At 42.9% G+C, this 20,917-nt stretch overlaps 1 protein-coding gene across 4 annotated transcripts in view; it reads right to left on the bottom strand.

Annotated features, from left to right (window-relative positions):
• Positions 1 to 20,917, bottom strand: part of ANXA5 (annexin A5) — a 41,815-nt gene that overhangs the window by 5,794 nt on the left and 15,104 nt on the right. For all 4 annotated transcript variants that reach the window (XM_070047666.2, XM_008267910.5, XM_008267908.5 and 1 more), the window contains exons 3-10: positions 16,745 to 16,829; positions 15,052 to 15,146; positions 13,730 to 13,843; positions 11,342 to 11,432; positions 8,174 to 8,253; positions 7,685 to 7,741; positions 2,146 to 2,239; positions 1,242 to 1,337 (exon numbers count right to left, since the gene is read on the bottom strand). In XM_070047666.2, coding sequence (XP_069903767.1) covers positions 1,242 to 1,337; positions 2,146 to 2,239; positions 7,685 to 7,741; positions 8,174 to 8,253; positions 11,342 to 11,432; positions 13,730 to 13,843; positions 15,052 to 15,146; positions 16,745 to 16,829 — 712 coding nt within the window. The remainder of the gene's footprint in view (positions 1 to 1,241; positions 1,338 to 2,145; positions 2,240 to 7,684; positions 7,742 to 8,173; positions 8,254 to 11,341; positions 11,433 to 13,729; positions 13,844 to 15,051; positions 15,147 to 16,744; positions 16,830 to 20,917) is intronic.

Below are 20,917 nucleotides of genomic sequence, written 5' to 3'. Positions count from 1 at the left end.
TACTTCCTTCTTTGATGGCCTGTTCTTCCCACTGGGATCTCACAGAGATTTTTCATTTAGGTCTTTTTTTTTTTTTTTTTTTTGGCCACAGTGTCTTGGCTTTCCATACCTGAAATACTCTCATGGGCTTTTTAGCCAGATCTGAATGCCTTAAGGGCTGATTCTGAGGCCAGAGCTGGAAGTACTTTTTAGACACAGCAGTTTGGGCAGCCTAGGTTGTTATGTCACAACCTTCCTCAGCAGCAACACATTATACAAACTTCTTGGAAGCTTTCACTCCAAGAAATGCAAGCCCATAATATAAGATTACTACTCTATGTGATGTTTGAATTATCTTGAACTAGCTTCCTATTCCCCCCCCCATATTCTTTCATATCCATAATGTACACAAGGTGGATGAGATACCCATTTCCATACATTCAAACTGACATCAAGAGTTGACCTCTGAACATCTACATGTGTAACGTAGGTCAAGGCTTCTCAGATCTCAGTCGGCTTAGCTTCAGAAAGCCTATCATCTGGAAGTTCCTTAATTTACAAAGATAGCATCATTGGAACTGTAGGGGTTTTTTCAATTGTCCCTTTTCCATGCTGAAGAAAAACAACCACCAGCAAGTATAAATTTTGGATTATAGTTGTGCATAATAATGTTAATACCATACGGATTGTGCATATTTTGTGCATTTATTCTAATTATACAGGAACTGTCTAAAAGCTTTCCAGGCAAAGCTCACTAAATTCATACTCAGGTGAAAGGCTACTGTTTTATGATTCATACATGTCCTTAACTCATTTTCCAAAAGACAGAGAACACAAAAGCTTGAGCTCCATCCCAAAAACTTGAGGAACAAGGCAGATGAGGCTCACTCTATATCCAAATGAAAACCAGGACCACTGGACAACCAGATTCTCCCTAGATTTGGAATTAAGAGCTTATTTTGGTGCCAAAAAATGTGAAATACATATATAGGTCTTTCATAATATGCATTTCACATGAACTTTTTGAAGAAACCTCTCATATGCATGAATTTCACAACTGTGTACCAAGAACTAAGCAAATGAACATGTATTTCCAGTATCAATACAGACTTTCAAATTGGAAACTGAAGAGTCTGCTTCACCCAAATATTATGTCATAAACAAATAGGTGGTTGTTTTCAAATACAGCCTAAACTTCACATGAACAAAACACTTTTGCTCTTAATCACTACAAACACTATATACATTGAAAAATTACCTACCGACAGCCAAGAGTAGTTGCTCCAAATTACCAGAAGTCTCTCGGTCAATGGTTTCCTCAATCTGAAATCCTGATATAGTCATGTATTTATCAAACACTAGAAGAAAATGAAAAGGATTTGTTAATACCATATGGATCATTCTTCCCAGAAAGAAGGTATTTTCTCTGCACAGCTATTGTTCCTCCCACTAAAGACAGCTTCCTCCTTGAAGGCAGAACCTTGTGTTCAGAGCCTCAGCGTGCCAGGCCCTAAGCAACAGATGACAAGTGTTCCCAATTAACTGACTTCTCAGCCCCTTTCCTAGTTATAACCAATAAGACCTACAGGTAAATCTGCTTGAGGGCATTCTGAGGAGTCTGTTTCCTTATAGCAAGTAATAGAAAACTAGTTATCCCATTCTTTCCTTCCTGCTATAAAAAGGGCTACATCACAAACTGTCTTGTGATGATGTGGTAATAATCATGAAAAAGAAAACCAAAATGCTAAGAGTAGAAGGCAAAAACAGAGATCTCAGGTCTTGCCAAGACAATCATGGATCCTTCTTAGAGAAATACCCAAAGGTGACTGTTATGATTTTCTGTCACTCACCACAGAACTCATTCCCAAGTACTGAAGAATATCCACAAATGAGGTCTTAACTGAACCACTACTCAGTGATGTGTGACTCAGAGAACAATCTAAAGGCTTGACTTCCCTCACCACCCTCTAATGAGAGTGAAGGGTGGATTTAAGATCTCTAATTTCACAGAAGTTTTGATAGCAACAAACAGGATCATGAGACTTCTCCAGGTCACAGAAAGGAAAAAAATACAAAAACGATTCACTAAGTACCTGCCACGTGGCTGGTGCTTTGGCATGCAAAACACACCAAAGCATCAACCCCATGCAGTCCTCCTTCACTCACCCCTTCTCAGATGAGACACGCTGCGTGTTCCAAAGATGGTGATGAACTTTTCTTCATCTGTCCCCCACTTAAGTTCTCCAGCCTGAAACAATGTCTGCAAACATTTCCACCTCGGTTAGTAGAATGTTGTTCCCCCTCATTTCCAGGTACTTTTTTTAAAAAAGATTTTATTTAATTCATTTGAAAGATATAGAGAGGCAGAGAGAGAAAGAAAGAGAGGTCTTGCATCCTCTGGTTCACCCCCCAAATGGTCACAATGGCAGGAGCTGTGCCTATCTGAATCCAGGATCCAGGAGCTTCCCCCAGGTCACCCACACAGATGCAGGGGCCCAAAGAATTGGGCCATCTTATACTGCTTTCCCAGGCCATGGCAGAGAGCTGGGTCAGAAGTGGAGCAGCAGGGACTCAAACCATCCCCCATATGGGATGCCAGCACTGCAGGCAGCAGCTTTATCCACCACACCACAGTGCCACTTCCAGGTTCTTAATCACATCTTGTTTTTATTCCCTCAATATTCATTTGCCTGATTCATCATCTTCCACTTTCCATTGCAAATGTTTCCTACTTTGAGTCTTAGCTAGGTTTGGAGCGAACTTAGAAGCATGCACTGATCTGTAATGCACAACAATGGGTCAGAGCAACACAGCAGGGTGATGGAGCAAGGTTAAATACTCCCAAACTGTCTACCATAACTTGCAGTCTTGTGAGAACAATCGTGTGGGTTGCAGAAAGTTCTGATCACCTCCCTATTGCCAGATCCACTTACAGAGTAGTGAAGAATTTAACTGGGAGTTGTCTGCATTTTTGGTTTTGCATATTCTGCAGCTGTTCAATAGCATATGACAAAAAGCAAACTCTACATTTTCTCTTTATAATTTAGCCAAGGTTAGCTATAAAATGTTGTCAGATTTCCAAAGGGTCACAATAATTTTTTTTTTTATTTGTTTTACTTGAAAGGAAGAGAGACTGAGATCTCCCCATCTGCTGGTTCACTTGCCAAATATCCATGACAGCCAGGGCTGGGTCAGGTTCAATCCAGGTCTCCCACACAGGTGGCAGGGACACCAGTACTTTAGCCATCACCTGCTGTCTCTCAGAGTATGCATTACCAGGGAACAGGAATGGAGAGTGGAGCCGGGACCCAAACCCAAGCACTCCGATAGGAGATGCAGGTATCTCAAGCAGCTGCTTAACATGCTGTGCCAAACACCTGCACCCACAAGCTTTTTAAAGACTGTGGGTATTGCCTGGTTCCTAGAATATATAATAAATACTAGTTGGATGGTCTGAGTGACTGCATTTTTGACATGGAAAATAATATATGCTTTCCATTGTTCGTGTAACTGCTTAAAAATAAAATTTATATACAGATGTCGTCATTCAGTCTGAGTCCATTTATTGAGATGTGGATAATTTATTAAAACCCAGAGAATCAATCTTTACAAGGCCTACACTGCCCATTTGGTTATTCATTTTAAATAAGGACACCAATTAGACCAAGATGAAGGCCACTGGCTGAGGCTGCTGCATGGAGTTGGCCTCATGCCCTTACTGGCAACGTAAGGAAGGACGGGAGGCAGCAACAGCTTGTGCACTCAGAGGCAGAAGTGTTCATCACAGCATGCAGAAGAATGTAGTTATGTTGGTGTCGATAGACCTATTTTTATTATATTTTCAGAAATTTTTTTAAAAGATGAAAATTATACACATTTTAGAGTCAATTTTGAAATTTAGGGGCTAGCATTGTGGCATGGAAGGTTAGGCTCCTGCCTGTGGTGCCAGCATCCCATAAGGGCTCCATTTAGAATCCAAGCTGCTCTACTTCCCATCCAAGCCCCGGGTTAATGCACCTGAGAGGGCAGCAGATGGTCCACGTGCTTGGGACCCTGCACCCATGTGGGAGACCCGGAGGAGGCTCCTGCTCCTGGTTCCTGGCTTCAGCTTGGCCCAGCCCAGCCTGCTGCAGCCATTTGGGGAGTGAACCAGCGAATGGAGGATCTCTCTCTCTCTTTATCTCTGCCGTTCAAATAAATAAATAAATCTGAAAAAGTTGTTTTTAAAATGACAAAGAAATAAATTCTGGTTGTATGAGTATGCTCTTCAAAACTAAAAAGACAGTTCTGAAATCAATATTTATTTGAAAGCTATTATTAAACAAATCATATGTAACAATAATGATGGCATCTTCACATGTAGCAAAGACACTGAAAGGTGGGTTTGATTTCATCAAGCATCCTTTCCGCTACACAAGCACACCCAGGATCTAAGGAGCTGCCCTGCATGAGGGCCCTTCCCACTCCTCACACCTCCTCAGCACTTGTCCTTGGTAGCTCAGACCAGGAACAGTCTGAGAAGCCCTGTATCAGTACAAAGGACACAACAGGCTTTGGATTCACAGAGAGACCTGGCCCTTGGCCTTATCTTTGAACTACCTAAATCTCTTCTCAGGCCTCAGGGTCCTCACCTACAGAGCGGGAATGATCTTCCTGTAGAGTCATTAGAGATTATAGCTTATGGAATGCAAGGACCAGTGTCAACCAATTAGTAGCAGGTGCTCAATAAACATTGCTTCCCTTCTCTTCCCCCTAAGATTTCAACTCTGCCTCCAGAGAAAGCATAAAACAATGATTTGGCAGGACAGCAGGTAAAATCAGTTTTAGCAGATTAAACATATCATCATTTTAACACATTTAAGATGTTAAAAAGCATAGTAAATTAGCTTCAAAACGTGCATGTGAGTCCCAAGTGAATGACTCACTGCAGCTTCTCAACTCTGCAACAGGAATTCTCTCAGTGCCAGGCATCAGCAGGAGAAAAATTCAAAAGCTTTTGAAAGCGTCCTCTCACTGCCTCGCCTTGCTCCCAATTAAGAAATCTTACATTTAGGGGGCTGGCGCTGTGGCACAGGTTAATCCTCCAACTGATGCGTCGGCATCCCACATGGGTGCCGGTTCTAGTCCTGGCTGCTCCTCTTCCAATCCAGCTCTCTGCTATGGCCTAGGAAGGCAGTGGAGGATGGCCCAAGTCCTTGGGCCCCTGCACCCGCATGGAAGACCGGGAGGAAGCTCCTGGCTCCTAGCTTTGGATCGGCACAGCCCTGGCCATTGCAGGCATTTGGGGAGTAAATCTTTCTCTCTGTCTCTCCCTCTCACTCTACCTCTCAAATAAATAAATAAATAATGTTTTTTTAAAAAGAAAAAAAAAGAAAGAAATCTTACATTTGCATTAGTGGTAACAACCCCGTGCCCTTACGGCCATGTGTAAATGGCTTTTCCTTCTCAGACTGCTGAAAGAATTGTTTTTAGTGGGTCTAATTAATTCGTAATAGGACATTTTACAGAATCAAAAACTAATGGCCAGGGCAGCATGTTCTGTGCTGCCCCTGCTCCCTGGGAAGGTGACAGAAGCCTGGATGCCATCCAAGGGATTTATCAAAGCAGCTCGGTGAACACGGTTTCGATCTCAAGGTTCTGAATGATGGTACCGCCACAGGACAAGGAAAGTGACAGGTGCATGCACGTCTCAGCGTCCCCCAAGGCTGTGTCAGGAATGCAGGCTCCCAGACCCTGCCCAGACTCAGAATCCAAATCTGCAGCAGTTTAATGAGGTCCCCAGGTGATGCCCATGCCCATGCAAGTTTGAGATCAGTGAGTGCTGTGAGGAGGGAAATCAATGTAAAGGAGTTAAAATGCACGGCTTTCCCCTTGGGAGCCTCAGGCTGCAGCCAAGCTCTCATTGTATCACCAACTGTGCTGGGAAATCTGCCCAGCGCTCACTAATGCAAGCCCCCGCCCCCGCCCGCCGGTCATCTGAGACTACCAGAGCTGGCTTCCAACATGGTGACCATTGAAAAGCTTCCAAAAGGCCTGCTCCTGGGAGTAGGAGAATGAGAAGCAGCACTGCCTCCCTCCAAAGCCCACAAATAATTACTGCTTGGAAAGCAAAAGGTCATTCTCAGTACCGATTAAGGCTGCTAGGAGCACAGCTTGGTAGGGCTGCTCTTGCCCTTTTCTCCACAAGAAGGTGGAGTCAAGCTAGAGCCAAGCTTCCCATCTGTATTTAATAAACTCTGTATAGGCAAGCAAGAGTCAATAACATGGAGGCTGATGCAAGAGAAGGGGCTTTGCAGACAAGCAGACCTGGTTGGGAATCCCAGCTCCACCACTATTCAGTAGGGGCCTTGGACTTGTTTCCCTACCCACAGGGAAAATGCCCCTCCCTTGTAGAGTTGTACACTCATTCATCCAGCAGTTATTGACTGAGTATCTACCAGGTGCTAGGAGTTGAGGCTACAACCCAACTGCAGCACAGGATGCCTGGGAAGGCAGACAAGTAAACAGGCAGCTTCGATGTGACGTGGCAGGTGCTGGGACAAGAAGCTTAGGGTGCTACATTTTCCCCTGGAAGAACACCTGACTCACACCTTGGGGGTCAGGCAAGCCTACATGCAAAGTACTGAGCTGAGGACTGACCTGTGAAGAGAAATCAGTCAAGTGACTAGGGAGAGGAAAGGACAAGAGGAGGAAAGAACATGAGGGAGAGGCTGAAGACCTAAAGAGGCAAGGCACGGAAAATTAAGGGCCTGGACACAGCCTGAGTAGAACCCATAGAGGGTTTTATGATTTTAAAAACAGGACCAGGGCTGGCGCTGTGGCACAGTGGGTTAACACCCTGGCCTGAGGTACCAGCATCCCATATGGGTGCCGGTTCGAGACCTGGCTGCTCCACTTCCGATCCAGCTCTCTGCTATGGCCTGGGATAGCAGCAGAGGATGGCCCAAGTCAGGCCCCTGCACCTGCGTGGGAGACCCAGAAGAAGCTCCTGGCTCCTGGCTTCAGATCTGCACAGCTCTGGCCATTGCGGTCAATTGGGGAGTGAACCAGCGGATGGAAGACCTCTTTCTCTCTCTGCCTCTCCTCTCTCTGTGTAACTCTGACTTTCAAACAAATAAATAAATCTTAAAAAAAAAAAAAAAAAAAAAAAAAAACACAGGACCATGACACAACAGGCTTACTTTTATTTTTTCTTTGAGGGACAGAGAAGCATAGACACAGACCTCCCATCCATTGGTTCACTGCTCCAAATGTTCACAGTAACTGGGGCTGGGCTGAGGTCAGAGTCAGGAGCCAGAAACTTCTTAATACTACAATCATTTGTCATCTCTTGTGTAATAAAACATCACCATTACTTTATTCTTTCTTCCTTATCCCCTCCTATTAAGATATTGCACCTGTTTTGTTTTTAAGGTTTTTTTGTTTGTTTTGTAAAATTCTATATTTTATGAATATTCCCTAATTACAAAAATATATGTGCTATGTGGAACTTGCTATATAATTAATTTTATTTCATTTTGGCTTTGGGATAATATTCTGTTTGCCAGATCAGACTAAAAGAAATCTTACCTCTGTGGGTCTGTGATTTGCAAAGGGCCCATAAACAAGATTATTTCAAGAGGGGGTTAGAACATACACTGTGATTTTGAATTCTTTTTTCATTTCTAGGTCAGAATAAAGTCATCACATATTGGGTCTCACTCACCTGGGCATCCTGTTCAACCTGAGCTGTATCAATTCCAGAATCAGGGTCTCTGTTAGCCTATATGAGATAATATGTCATATTACTGAATTGTAGAATATTTTCATTTAAATGGAAAAAGGTTACACATGATCGTACACCTATAAAGCTTTTTCTCTTAGCAATAATATTACGCTTTTATTAAGATATCAACCCTACAATACTCCACCCAGCACTGTACAAAACCTATCTGAGCCTCTTGATCTTAATTTCTATGAAAAACAGAGGACATGTACTGCTATCTAAAACAAACTGAGGAATTAGCTATTAAAAGTTTAAGTCATAGGTTCTAAAACACAAACAAGCACAGACAACAGACATCCAGAATCATGGCAGCAGGAATCAGCATGTCATTAGAAATTATTAAGAGAATTTTAAGTGACCTGACTTCATTGGATTCAGGCCAGTCCAAGTTCGGACATTTTAGTCAAACTATTCGTGTCCACCCAATACCTGAAGGAGAACCACCAACATCCTCTGATAGTACCCTGAGGTATCCCCCATCACGTCATCTTCCAGGCTTGAGCCATATTCTGCAACAGAATCACGTCACACTTATTTACAGCTTCGTAAACTACATCAGGATAGCCTGCCCCTTCATCGAATGAGAGAGACATAGGGGAAGAAACGCTGTATTTATTAACGTAAGTTTTCTCTGTGCCATCCCTAAAGATGAAAGGCAAATGCTGTGAGTGACTGGACAAAAGCGAATTCAAGCCTCCCAAAAGCACTGGGTTCATGCCTAAATCAGAGATGCTCTCACTCAAGGTAGTTATTAGTTTGCAAGACATGATGGTCCTGGAAAGCCTCCTAAATGCAATCAATCTGCAGTCTGAACTTTGGTTTGCTTTCTTCCAAATGTCCCAGGTGATTGGTTTCCAAACATCTCCCATCCTCAAATAGTCAGAGACTTCTTTCTCTGGGCATGGCCTGGCCTTCTCGTAATGACATATTCTCCCTCTGTGGCAAATGCACTTAACTCTGAGAGACTGCAAAGGTACTTTAAAGTATGCCCCCTCTGACCTCTATTTCCAACTGTTCAACCACATGTCCTAGGAAGGGGGAGAACAGAGTCTGCAGGAGTAGCAAGCCTCTCCGCTGTCACTCAGCTGTTAAAACCAAGGAGGTCTTACTCTAACCCATCTAAATATTTAATCATTACTTTGAAAGGAGGCAAACTTGAAAAGCCTGAAACTTCTATCTTACAAGACCCAAAAGAGTTTTGTATCTATTTCAACCAGGTACCCAAATACAAAACCTTTCAGAAACGTTTTGATTCTTTCCTCAACTCCACCTCTGTGTGTGTGTGTATGTGTGTGTGTGTTATCAAATCCTATCAAATATTTCTCCCCTGATTTGTCATCCTCACACCTCCCATAGGCCTAAGTTGGGCCATAATTATGAAACACCTAGCTGGCCTCCCCCATACCAATATGTAATTAGCCTCAGGATTCAAACCTCCAAGATTTTTTGTTCAACATTCCACTGCCCTTTTAGGATTTGCAGTGCCTCTGAATCTTGCCCAAATTTCTAATCCAGTTATGCAAAACTGTCTGTGCTTGTAACCTCGCCCAGCCTCGCTTGTTCATTTCACCTCCCATGAAGGTCAGCTGTGCATCCTTCACTAGGCTCAGGTTCTCTCTGTGCCCCCAGTAAGCTCTCCGCAGCCCAGTCTCCATGCCACGGCATACAGCGGCCACCTGGGCTGAAAACACCGTCCTCACCGATCCGAAACCCACCTAGTCTTTTCCCCCAGCTTTACTGAGTTAGGAGACATGAATAAAAAGTTTATGTAATTAAGGCTTACAACATGATGCTTTGATATACACATACCCTGTGAAATTACCACAGTCAAGCTAATTAGTACATCCATTACCCCAGGGATGTGTGTGTGCACACGGTGAGAACATTTAAGATGTACTTTCTTAGCAAACTTCAAGTATACAGTACAGTACTATTAACACAGTCACTGTGCCACACATTAGATCTCCACTACTCCCCCTTCCTAACACAAACTTTGTACCCTTGGACCAAATGGCTCTATCACCTTCTTCCTTTTACTTCTGTCCTGGTTTCCTTCCCGCCAATGCTGGCAACCCCCGTTCCCCTCTCTGCTTCTGAGAGTTTTGGCTTTTTTAGATCCTACATGTGACAAGATGCAGTGTTCGTCTTTCTGCCCCAGCTCACTGCACATTGCATAATGACCTCCAGGTTCATCTATGTTGTTGCAAATGGCAGGAATTCCTTCTTTCAGGCTGAATAGTATTCCACGGGGTGGGTGTGTGTCCGTCTCCTACTGTCTTTATCCATTAATGGACACTTAATAAGCCTACCTAGTCTTGAAACTCCGATTAATGCCTCATTTGTGGTGTGATGCCTCCCCTAACATCCAAAGCCATGATGCCTTGTCCCCTCAGAGTGTGCTCTCACATTAAACGTTGTACCTGACTTTAGTTTGCATTTTACTACTCTTTGACTATTACAGCTATCCTAAATTATGTGCCCCCCTAAACAGACTGCATGTAATCTCCACAAGGTCAGGGGCCGTGCTGTATACCTGTGGACACGCAGCCAGTGCTGAGCAACACGGCTAAGGAGGACACACCACACAGAGTGATGGTCCCCTCACAGCACTCCATCTGCTCTCCCACAGCAAAGTCATAGAGTCTCGCTCATCAGCGTCATCACCCTCAAGGAGATCCTGGAGTACTGTATTAAATAGAGCAGAATCACCTCTGTCTTAGTGGCCAGACCTGTCTGCCTAGAAAAAGAGAAGCAAAAGACCCTACACCTCGGAAAGGTAACCACTCAGTAGCTTTAATATTCACACTGTTCTGATTGACTCGTTTAAGATTGTTAACATCAACAAACGAGTGGTGTCCTGGAGACCCAGCTCCCCAGCTGCAGGCACTAGGATTGCAATCTGCTGACTGGGTTGATAATGGAGTGCCCTGGCCCTGCTCAGTCAGGTAGCAGAAAGGGTCAGCTACGAGAAATCTGATGAGAACAGGGCCCTCGGCCTTCACTTTCTATTTCATTTTCTTGATTCCATTCACGGAACATGCTGCAGATTGAAACACTGATTTTGTTTTCACAAAAAAAGTAAGGCACACCACAAAGAAAAGTCAAAATGCTGAGCATTTTACCCAAGCATTGCCACCAGCTGAAACAGCATACATTATACTCAAATGCTTTTAACAACTCTGATCTGGAAAAGGGTTTTGGCTTCTTCTCCTAGGTTCCTAAAATGCCTTTTAGGTAACTCTTAACTTCTACTAACATGCAACTGAATTTATTTCAAGGAAAAAAAACCACTTCCTTGTGCTTCAAAGTTAATGTAAAAGAAAGAAAACCTGTCTATTCCTATAACAGTTGCAAATCTTATGTAAAAGTAAACTCTATCTTCATAAGCAACTTCTTAAAAACTACAAAAATAGTTGTAAGTGAATAGACAATTTTTCAGCCCCTAAATGAAGAAAAAGTGGCTTGAATTATAGCTCATTCATTCATTCAACAATCATGCACTGCCTGCCTCCCTTATCTATGGAGGACTGCATTCGTGTTGGAGAAATGAAGGAAATGATGGTGGAAATAGACGAAAAGTCATTCAAAACATTTTACCTTCTTCATAAACTTGCTTTATGGCTGTTAGTTCTGCAGGTGTCCTTGAAGCAATAATTTCTGTCAGCACCTTTTCATCTGTCCCAGCTCCCTGTTTATTTGTAATAGAGGGAAAAAAATCAAAGAAAGTTATTTTCCTAGAATACATGTTACTCAAACTGCATCACACACACACACACACACACACACATATATATCTAACATAACAGACATCTTTGTATGCAAGTTCTATAAGTGATAAAGAAATTTTAAATTAATTTCCTCTCCAAAGAGGTTTTATTCTTTTTTGCCTAATGGAAACAATGTTTACTGTACACATGTGTGGTATGTATGTATGTGTGTGTGTGTGTATATATATATATGCAAATATGAGCAGACTTCAAAACTTCCATGGAATAACAGAATTAAAAGATAAGCTTATTTTGGTGTAAAAAGTTTTGAAATCCATCATGCATAGTTTTCCTATAATATGCATTTTCCACAAATTCCTTGATGATCCTTTGTATATAACAAGTTATATAAATTTGTAAACTTGTTATTTGATCATTAACTTTAGTTTAAAAATTTTATTAAAACTATAAAATAACTTTATAAAATTTACCAAAGTGCATAATAGTGTACAGAGGAGCACTGATACTTAAACAATGTCTACCTCAAAAAACAAATTGCTCAGACCAGTGTTGTGGGGCAGTGAGTTAAGCTGCCACTTGCAATACCAGCACACCATATAAATGCCAGTTCATGTCCCAGCTGCTCTATTTCCAATCCAACTCCCTGCCAATGCATCTGGGAAAGTAGAGGAAGATGGCCCAAATACTTGGGCCCCTGCACCCACACAGCAGTCTAGGGTGGAATTCCAGGCTCCTGTCCAACCTGACCTAGTCTGCCCATTGCAGCCATCTGAGAAGTGAACCAGTAGATAGAAGATTCTCTCTCTCTGGTCTCTCCTTCTCTTTCTGAAATTCTTGCCTTTCAAATAAATGAATAAATCTTTTTTAAAAAGAAGAGAAAGACTCATGCTCCCAAGTTCTCTATCAAGCCAAAGGGAACTTCTGCAGGAAAAAAAAATAAGCAATACTTATGGCATTATTTAGTTATTACAAATTGAATCAATATAAACTATCAACAAATTGGAAATTATTTTCTGAAAATTTATTTTAGTTGGTTTTCCCTTCTCTGCTTATAAAAGTCATATCTACACCACAAAGTGAGAGGATACAAGCAACAATACAGTTGAACTTAATTTGTACAAAAAGAAAAAAGAGATGTACTTTAAAGCCCTATTTTTGTATTTCTGTTTCTAAAAGAAATCAAGCACTGAAAACCCAGGTTCATTCTCTGGCAGAATTTCAACCACTGCTGACATTTCAGAAGCACTGTTTAAAAAAAAAAAAAAAAACTTTTTCAATATCCTAAGATTATGTTTACTCCAGAAAAACCATTGTAGGAAAATGAAGAGAATAAGCATAAATAGGCCACTAATCAGATAAATTTTCTCCTCCATCCATTCCACAAATAACAATACCCAAGCTGTATGGTCTAGTTCTTTTTTACATATTTATTTATTTTCATCTACTTGAAATACATACTGACAAACAGATCTTCCACCCAATGGTTCATGTCCCAAATGCCTGCAACAGCCCAGGCTGGGTCAGGACAGAAGCCTAGAGTCCAGAATTCTACTGCTATCTCCCACACCAGTGGCAGAGGCCAAAGCACTTGAGCCATCATTTGCTGCCTCCCAGGATACATTAGCAGGAAGCAGAATAACAGCAGAGCAGCCATAAATCAAATCAGAACTCCAATACAGGATGCAGGTGTCTCAGCAGTGGCTTAACCCACTGCACCACAGTGCCTTAACCTGTACTTCATGTTAATCTCAATTTTCCCATTCAAAATCTAACTGTTGATGCAGGCATTTTGCACAGCAAAGACACTGACTAGAACCCTGGCATCCCAAAAGAAGTGCCTGAATTCACGCCCCACCTCCACTCCCTACCCTGGATTCAGTGTCAGGCCCTGGGGGACAACAGGTGATGGCTCAGCTAGTAGGGTCCTTTTCCCTAATCAGGCAAATTCCTATTTTAAAATAGAAAATATCTCATCCACAACATTTTTAAGCACTTCTCAAAATCAGAAGACAGACATGATAATAAAACACAAAAAGCTATTTAAAAATTAAAATTTTAAGTAGCCAATATTACTGAGTTTAAGCATACAAAAAGATTTATTGCACACTTTTAATTTTCTCCTTCATTTACTTTTTATTGCCTTCTGCTGTTTTATCTTCCAAGCAGCCCTCAGTGAAATAAGTCAAATGAAACTTTTAAACATACAAACGAGATTAAATAATTACCAAATCAGAATAATATTACTTTAGTTTTTTACCTTGAGAGCATGCTTCAGTTCATAGGCATCGTAAAGCCGAGAAGGCTTCATCAGAGCCACAATCAATTTCTCAAATTTTCCAGTCAGCTCCGATTTCAGGTCATCCAGGAGGTCCTACCCCCACAGAAAACACAAACTTGTTAACCAGACAGAAATTTTAAGATTCTTCTTAATATGAATGACAGCCCTTTGCTCTAAGGAATTCTTTACATTGCTGTCCCCAAGTAGAAAGCACATAGCTAAATAAAACACAAAGCCCTGAATTATGTATTTTTATGTAATTTTTAAAGTTTTAAATAAACACATAAAAATTGTATATCGTGTGATGCACTGACACATGTATATGTTTTATGATGTCCAATTAGGGTCAATATATCTATCTTTTGCTAAATCTTAAGTTAAAGCAAAGCTACTCAGTCATGAAGATGCTTGTTTTTTAAAAAATGTTTCTCTTAACTTCAAGAGTTAAAAAAAATTTGAAAAGTGGCTTAAAATAGTTTATTTTTAAAGCATTCTTCTGAGAAACATGTATTTACGTATCTTTTTTAAAAGCCAAAAAACCCCTCATAAGTGCATTTTTACAAAGGACAAAATTTAGTGTGTCACACCTAAACATGACAATTGTTTTCTCTCAATAGATACCCCCCTTGTGGAACATAAGATTACACTTATTATCATGCTCCTGACTGTTGAGAGACATCACTTACTAAGGGGAAATTATGGACATAATTATGAAACAAAAAAAACAGGATTTCATATTTGTTCGGTTTCACATCAGGCACCTAGAAATAGTGTTCGGAATATTCTTTTTTTTTTTCTCTGCATTTGTTCTTTAATGAAGTGACAGACACAAATTTTCAGAATAACAAGACTTCATTTTAAGTTTTCCGTGTAACGTAGTCATTTATTTACTAACAAAGGTTAAGCTTTTTACTTTGAATTATTAATCTAACAAGAACATTTAAGTCAATTAAGCAAACGTTCATTTATTAAAATCCCCACAAAAGGAACCCGGACTGTGACTGTCACAACACGGGCGTCCGCCTAGACAGCAAGCCTCAGTGTAAAGTGCGGAGGAATGGAACGGAGGAGGGGGCGAGACGACCACCAGGCATCTGCAGGCAGCTTCGTGGCATCCAGCAAAGAACAAGTACGCTGAGGATAAGCGGGGCGAGCGCTGCACGCCAACCGCTGACGATTGACAGGGAAGTCAGAAGCACAAAATAAGCGGTGTTCGCCCAAGGATGTAGGTGTGTTTCACACTATTAGGAAAATTCACAGCTGCTTGCTCCTGTCACCCTTGGGTGCCAATACAGACTTACCCTGCCATAGAGAGTTTTGAAAGCGTCGGCGATCTCCTGGCGCTGCCCGTTGCTGCGCGCTGTCAGCAGGGTCAGAATGCTGTCCTCGTCGGTGCCTGTAATTCACAGCGCACGGTGACACCTCAACTCCCGCGAGCCCACTCTCAACAGCCTTCCCTTTCTCTGGGAGCATATGAAATACACTTGACGTGTTCTACTGAATAATTTATCACAGACAGAAAATGTACAATACATACAAAATGTGCTTCTACTACACAGGATCCTCTCTCTCCAATGTATGGTGAAGTAGGGTGGAAAAATACTACCAGCTTTGAAATCTGAGCTGCATCTGGTTTTGCATGCAACAAAAACTTACTCAAATAACAGCTATGCACAAGGTGCAATGTGCTGGTGTTAGAGAGGAGACTCTGGCTTCGGGTTACAATTTGAGGGGAACCTCAAAACACAGGAGTGACTGTGAGCTGAGCAGACTGACAAGTGTCTCCAGAAAGTTCCAGTGTGAAAGGGGGTTAAGGGAAGGGTCTCTTAGCTGACAGACAGAAGAAGGGACTTCAGGAAAAGCCTCAGGGAGAAAGCGACACTGCAGACAGTCTTGAGGGACAACAGGATGTGAAAGGCTCCAAGAGGAAGGCAGCCAGGCAAAGCTCAGCAGTACAAAAACGTAAGGGAACCTCTGAAAGGTCACAGGGTCACACAATTCAAAGAGGAGTTTGTTTTTGGTGCAAACCATTTTGAAATGTAGGCAGAGTTTTTTATAATATGTGTTCTCCAGGCACTTTTTTTTTAATACTCAAAGGCTATGTCTGCCTTTTTTGTTTTTTTTTGAAGATTTATTTATTATTTGAAAGGCAGAGTTACAGAGGGGCAGAGGCAGAAAGAGAAAGAGAGGTCTTCCATCCAGGTTCACTCCCAAAATGGCCACAATGGCCAGAGCTGGGCCAATCCAAAGCCAGGAGCCGGGAGCTTCCTCCAGGTCCCCCACGCATGTGCAGCAGCCCAAGGACTTGGGCCATCCTCTACTGCCTTCTCAGGCCATAGCAGAGAGTTGGATCGGAAGTGGAGCAGCCGGGACTCCAATCAGCGTCCATTTGGGATGCTGGCACTGCAGGCAGCTACTTTACCAGCTACGCCACAGCACCTGCCCCTCCAGGCACTCTTTGAAGACCCCTCATAGGAGTCTTTCATGAGGAGTAGATAACCCAGCCTGGTCGGATAAGAGCACAAATCAAGCACAAAGGGAGCTGAGAGGAGATGTAGGGCTGGGGATACTGAGAAAGGCCCCCATGAGGCCGGGACAGTACACCAGGAGCTCAGGGACGTGGAAACCCTCCTGAAGGCACCCTGAGAGATGGCCAGGGCTAGAAGAGACGACAGTGGTATGCTTGAGACCCACAGAGGGAAAACTTATCTGGCTGGGCAGAGGGACAGAGCTGCTCACGGACTCCCCTGACTGCCACACAGATGAAGCTGACAAGTTCATCAGCCCAGGGCCCGAATTTGACTGCCCATCTGGTTCTAGAGACTGAATATTAGGGGTGGCTGCTAGTATTATTTTCTTATCTTCATGTATTTTTTCTCCTATAAATTTCAGATCAAAATAGGCTTTGGCCTATTCCTTCCATTAGAATCAATGACTTTCTGTTTAGCAAAACACATGTCACACTTCTGCAGAACAAAAAAGAAGATGAATTACCCAGGCCTTTCATGGCCTTCCGGAGAATCTCTGCATCAGCCCGCTCATCAAACCCGGGGAAGGCAGTCACAGTTCCTCTGAGAGCCTGAGACAGGAAACACAAGGGTATTACTCACATCACAGCTAACATGACACAGCCATAACACAAACAGTAAGTCAGTTGCCACATACATGTTCTGCTTTTAAATGGACGTACCACTTGATAATATTCATGACCCCATTCGAAACGGGAAGTGGACCATTTACGATGTGGATTGGCAGGAGCAACTCAGAGTCCCCTGCAACGTCATTAGTGGGAAGGCCGGCTCCCTCTTCCCTTGGGCATCACCCCTGCCATCATGCCACACCAACACCTCTCGGGTCACAGAAGGCAACTCCTTGCACGTGTGCCTCGCATCAAGTCTCTCACCACTCTGATCTAATCTAGGAGGAAGCTGAGCCTGCATTCAAACTCAATGCTCTCCCCTGAGCAGTCAGTGCTAAGCAATACCTGTCTTATGTATGTTGTCCCCTAAGTCCCCAGTTTCTGTACCAGGGTAATTCAAAAGTCCATAGAAAGTAGAATTAAAAGGTACGTTTATTTTGATGCAAAACAATCTTGAAATCCAAGCATGTGAAGGGTCTTGAAAAAGTTCATGAAAAAATGCACTATAAAAAAGCGTGGATTCCAAAAATTTTCTGCATCAAAATGAACTTATCTTTCAGTTCCATTTCTCCGCAAGTACTTGGAAGCAGGGATTTTATGATAACCCAGCAAAGCCTGAAAGATATTTGGTAGTTTATGTGCCACAGGAATTCCAATCTTCAAATTACACTGCAAAATGTTCTTTATTAGGTCTCCTGTCACACACTGCTTCATCATATGTATGGCCAAAACACTTTTTAATACTGAGCCATAATTTTTTATCTTATAAAAGGAGGCTCCCAGCCGGCGCTGCGGCTCACTAGGCTAGTCCTCCGCCTGCGGGGCTGGCACCCCAGGTTCTAGTCCCGGTTGGGGCGCCAGGGTCTGTCCCAGTTGCTCCTCTTCCAGTCCAGCTTTCATGCTGTGGCCCGGGAGTGCAGTGGAGGATGGCCCGGGTCCTTGGCCCCTGTACCTGCATGGGAGACTAGGAGGAAGCATCTGGCTCCTGGCTTCGGTTCGGCACAGCGCGCCGGCCACAACACGCCAGCCATAGAGGTCATTTTGGGGGTGAACCAACAAAAAAAGGAAGACCTTTCTCTCTGTCTCTCTCTCTCACTGTCCACTCTGCCTGTCAAAAAAAAAAGGAGGTTCCCAGCATTTTCTTTGTCTAATCAATGTTTTTAGATTCTTTCAAAACTTCTGTTAAGGTACCATCTAAAACAACAAACAGCCTAAAGGACGGAGGGGTTTAGAATATGTAGTCTGGCCTACATTCATATGTTTCATAATAAATGCATAAAAACACAATTGCCTATTAGGAGAAAAATTTCTTTTCCACACTGGCCTCCAACTGCTGCATATACCAACAACACCATGAAGCCAGCCAGGTTCTAAGATGACAAGAGAGATGGGCACAGGGAACAGCTTCCATAAGACACAATGCCGAAGGCTGTTTCAGTGGTACTAAATTATGCTGCCTGAAAAACTGACACTCATGAACCCAGGAGACAGTGGCAAAGACTCTCCTTGACCAAACTTTGGACAGGCTTTCTGAGCCTCTTCTCACCTCGGCCTCATTTTTGGGCCTTCTCTGACTGCCTGGCTAGGTGGTAGCGAGAATCCTACTAAGTCAGTTTTGGAAAGACACCCCTACTCTTGACAGCGGATCACTCCCTACCATGGACCAAATGCTTGTGTCCTGCCACAACTCATGTATTGAAACTCTACCCCACAGTTTGATGGCATTAAGACATAAGGCCTTTGGGAAATCATTAGAGTTAGCTGAGGTCATGAGAGCAAGGCCCCCATCACACGGGCACCATCCTCGGAAGACTATTCAGAGAGCTTGCTTGCTCCCCTTGCTGTCCATCATCAACTGAAGATGCAACAAGAAGGTAGCAGTGTACATCCCAGGGAGAGGGCCCTCACCGGGATCAGACTGTGCTGGTGCCCTCTCTCTCACTCCTAGCCTATAAAACTGTGTATATAAATTTGTCTCTATATACACCACCCAGTCTGTTACAGCAGCCCAAATGGAATTTAGCTCCCTTGCAATATGTGATCAATTCTCTCATCACCCAACCTTGACGTCTGATCACCATGCTTCAGCAAGAATCCCCTACATTTGATGCTTCCTCTTGGTAAATTTCCCTCCACTGATTCCCTCACACTGCTCATTAGCAATAAATCCCCTGATATCCTTGCTGTATTCACAGTCCAGTCTGATCTCTCTCTCCCCTGTTGTGATAGCCATGACCCATAATGCCACAGTCTTGAATAAAGTCTTCCTTCTTTTCCCTCAATGGAGATGGCTATGAGAGAACTTGCAGGAAAATCTGGCCTAGTGGAGCTCTTCCTGACCTCAACCACTTAGGCCAAGGATTACAATCGTGAAGCCAAAAGAACACAATCCAAAACAAGGGGTGCTGCCCAGGCTGATGTCCATGCAGAGACTGTTGACTGGTAGCAACTGTCATTTCCTCTGTCCCTCAGCTACACAAAGGACTGTGGTCAACTAGGAAAAAAGGGTGTAAGGGAAAAATTGAGGAGCTACTCCTTAACATATCTCCTGGAAGGATCATAAAACCAAACTGCAGCTGTTCACTCCTACAAATGGGTAAGTCTCTAGTTCCACTTTCCCAAAGGAGCACAGATCAGAAAAACCAATAAAGTCCATTCCTTGAGTTCTAGACCTGGACTCCTGTGAAACTGAAGGGGTGAATACTGGCAATTTCTTATGGTTCAACATAATTAAAATGAGCTATGAGACAGGAAAGAAACATGATTTACTTGAGAAGATGGTCCTTCAAACCTGGTGTGGGTAAGGTCCACACCTTTCTCTCTGGTCCAACTGCAGTTTCTGTTTAGTGGGACAACTTCAAATCTATTACAAAGATACTACCAATACCCATTGGAAAAATGACAAATACCACAAGTACTCTCAATGTGAGAATTCGGGAATGACTGCCTTTATAATTCATCTATTTATTCATTCACTCCACAGTGTTTTTAAATTCTTTGTTTATTTTCACTTTATAAGAAAGAGACAGACAAAGATCTTCCATATTCTATCCACTGATTCACTCCCCAAATGCCTACAACAGTCAGGGTCAGAATAGAGCCTGGAACCCAATCCAGGTCTCTCATATGAGTGACAGGGCCCCAAGTACTTATCAGTCAGCTCCCTCTCAGGCTATGCATTCACAGGAAGCTTAATCAGAAGTGGGAGAGCCAGGACTTGAACCAAGCACTCCAATATGGAATGCAGGTGTCCCAAGTGGCAACTTAACCACTGTGCCAAATGCTTTCCCTAACAACGATTTTTTAATGCCTTTTAACATGCCATGTATCATACTCATCACTAGAAAATATCTTGATGCCTAAGTCAAATAAGAACTGACAAGTATATTCATAATCAAGTGCAGTTAACATAGACACAGGTTGAATCAGGGTCATGTGAACACATAAACTGGGGACTGAGCTGGGAAGGACAGGTCAGAAGAAATTGGAAAAACTTCCAAAAAATGTCTTCAAAGTTGGCAGCAATTTTTTCAGGCAGGTTCAGGAGGCAGAGCCGTGCAGTATAGTATTGTTTTAACACACAGAAAAACAAAACATGAGAGAACAAAATAATCTGGTACTTTGGATAAAGGGTTAAGAACCTCAACGGATGGGAATAAGCAGTCAGGCTGGAAAGAAAACTCAACAAGGGGAGCCATGATCGGGGGAGAGATGGGGTATAAAAGCCACAGAAAAAAGTACAGCCATCATCCTGTGGGCAACAGGAGACCGCTGGAGGATATTCAGGGGTGGCGGGGTTCAGAGGGCAACAGAGTCAACTCTGCATGGTACTATGTCTCCTGCAGCAATGGAGACATGGGAACAGACTGTTCAAGAGTGGAGACAAGGAACTGGCATTGTGGCACAGTGGGTTAAGCCACCATCTGCAATGCTGGTATCCCATATGCTCCACTTCCCATCTGGCTCCCTGCTAATGCACATGGGAAAGCAGCAGAGGATGAACTCGAGGCCCTGCCACCCACAAGGAA

This window comes from Oryctolagus cuniculus, chromosome 8 (genome assembly GCF_051225735.1).
Source record: "Oryctolagus cuniculus isolate XC-2025 breed Fujian yellow rabbit chromosome 8, ASM5122573v1, whole genome shotgun sequence".
Classification (NCBI taxonomy): Eukaryota; Metazoa; Chordata; class Mammalia; order Lagomorpha; family Leporidae; genus Oryctolagus; species Oryctolagus cuniculus.
This window is presented reverse-complemented; position numbering and strand designations above follow the sequence as displayed.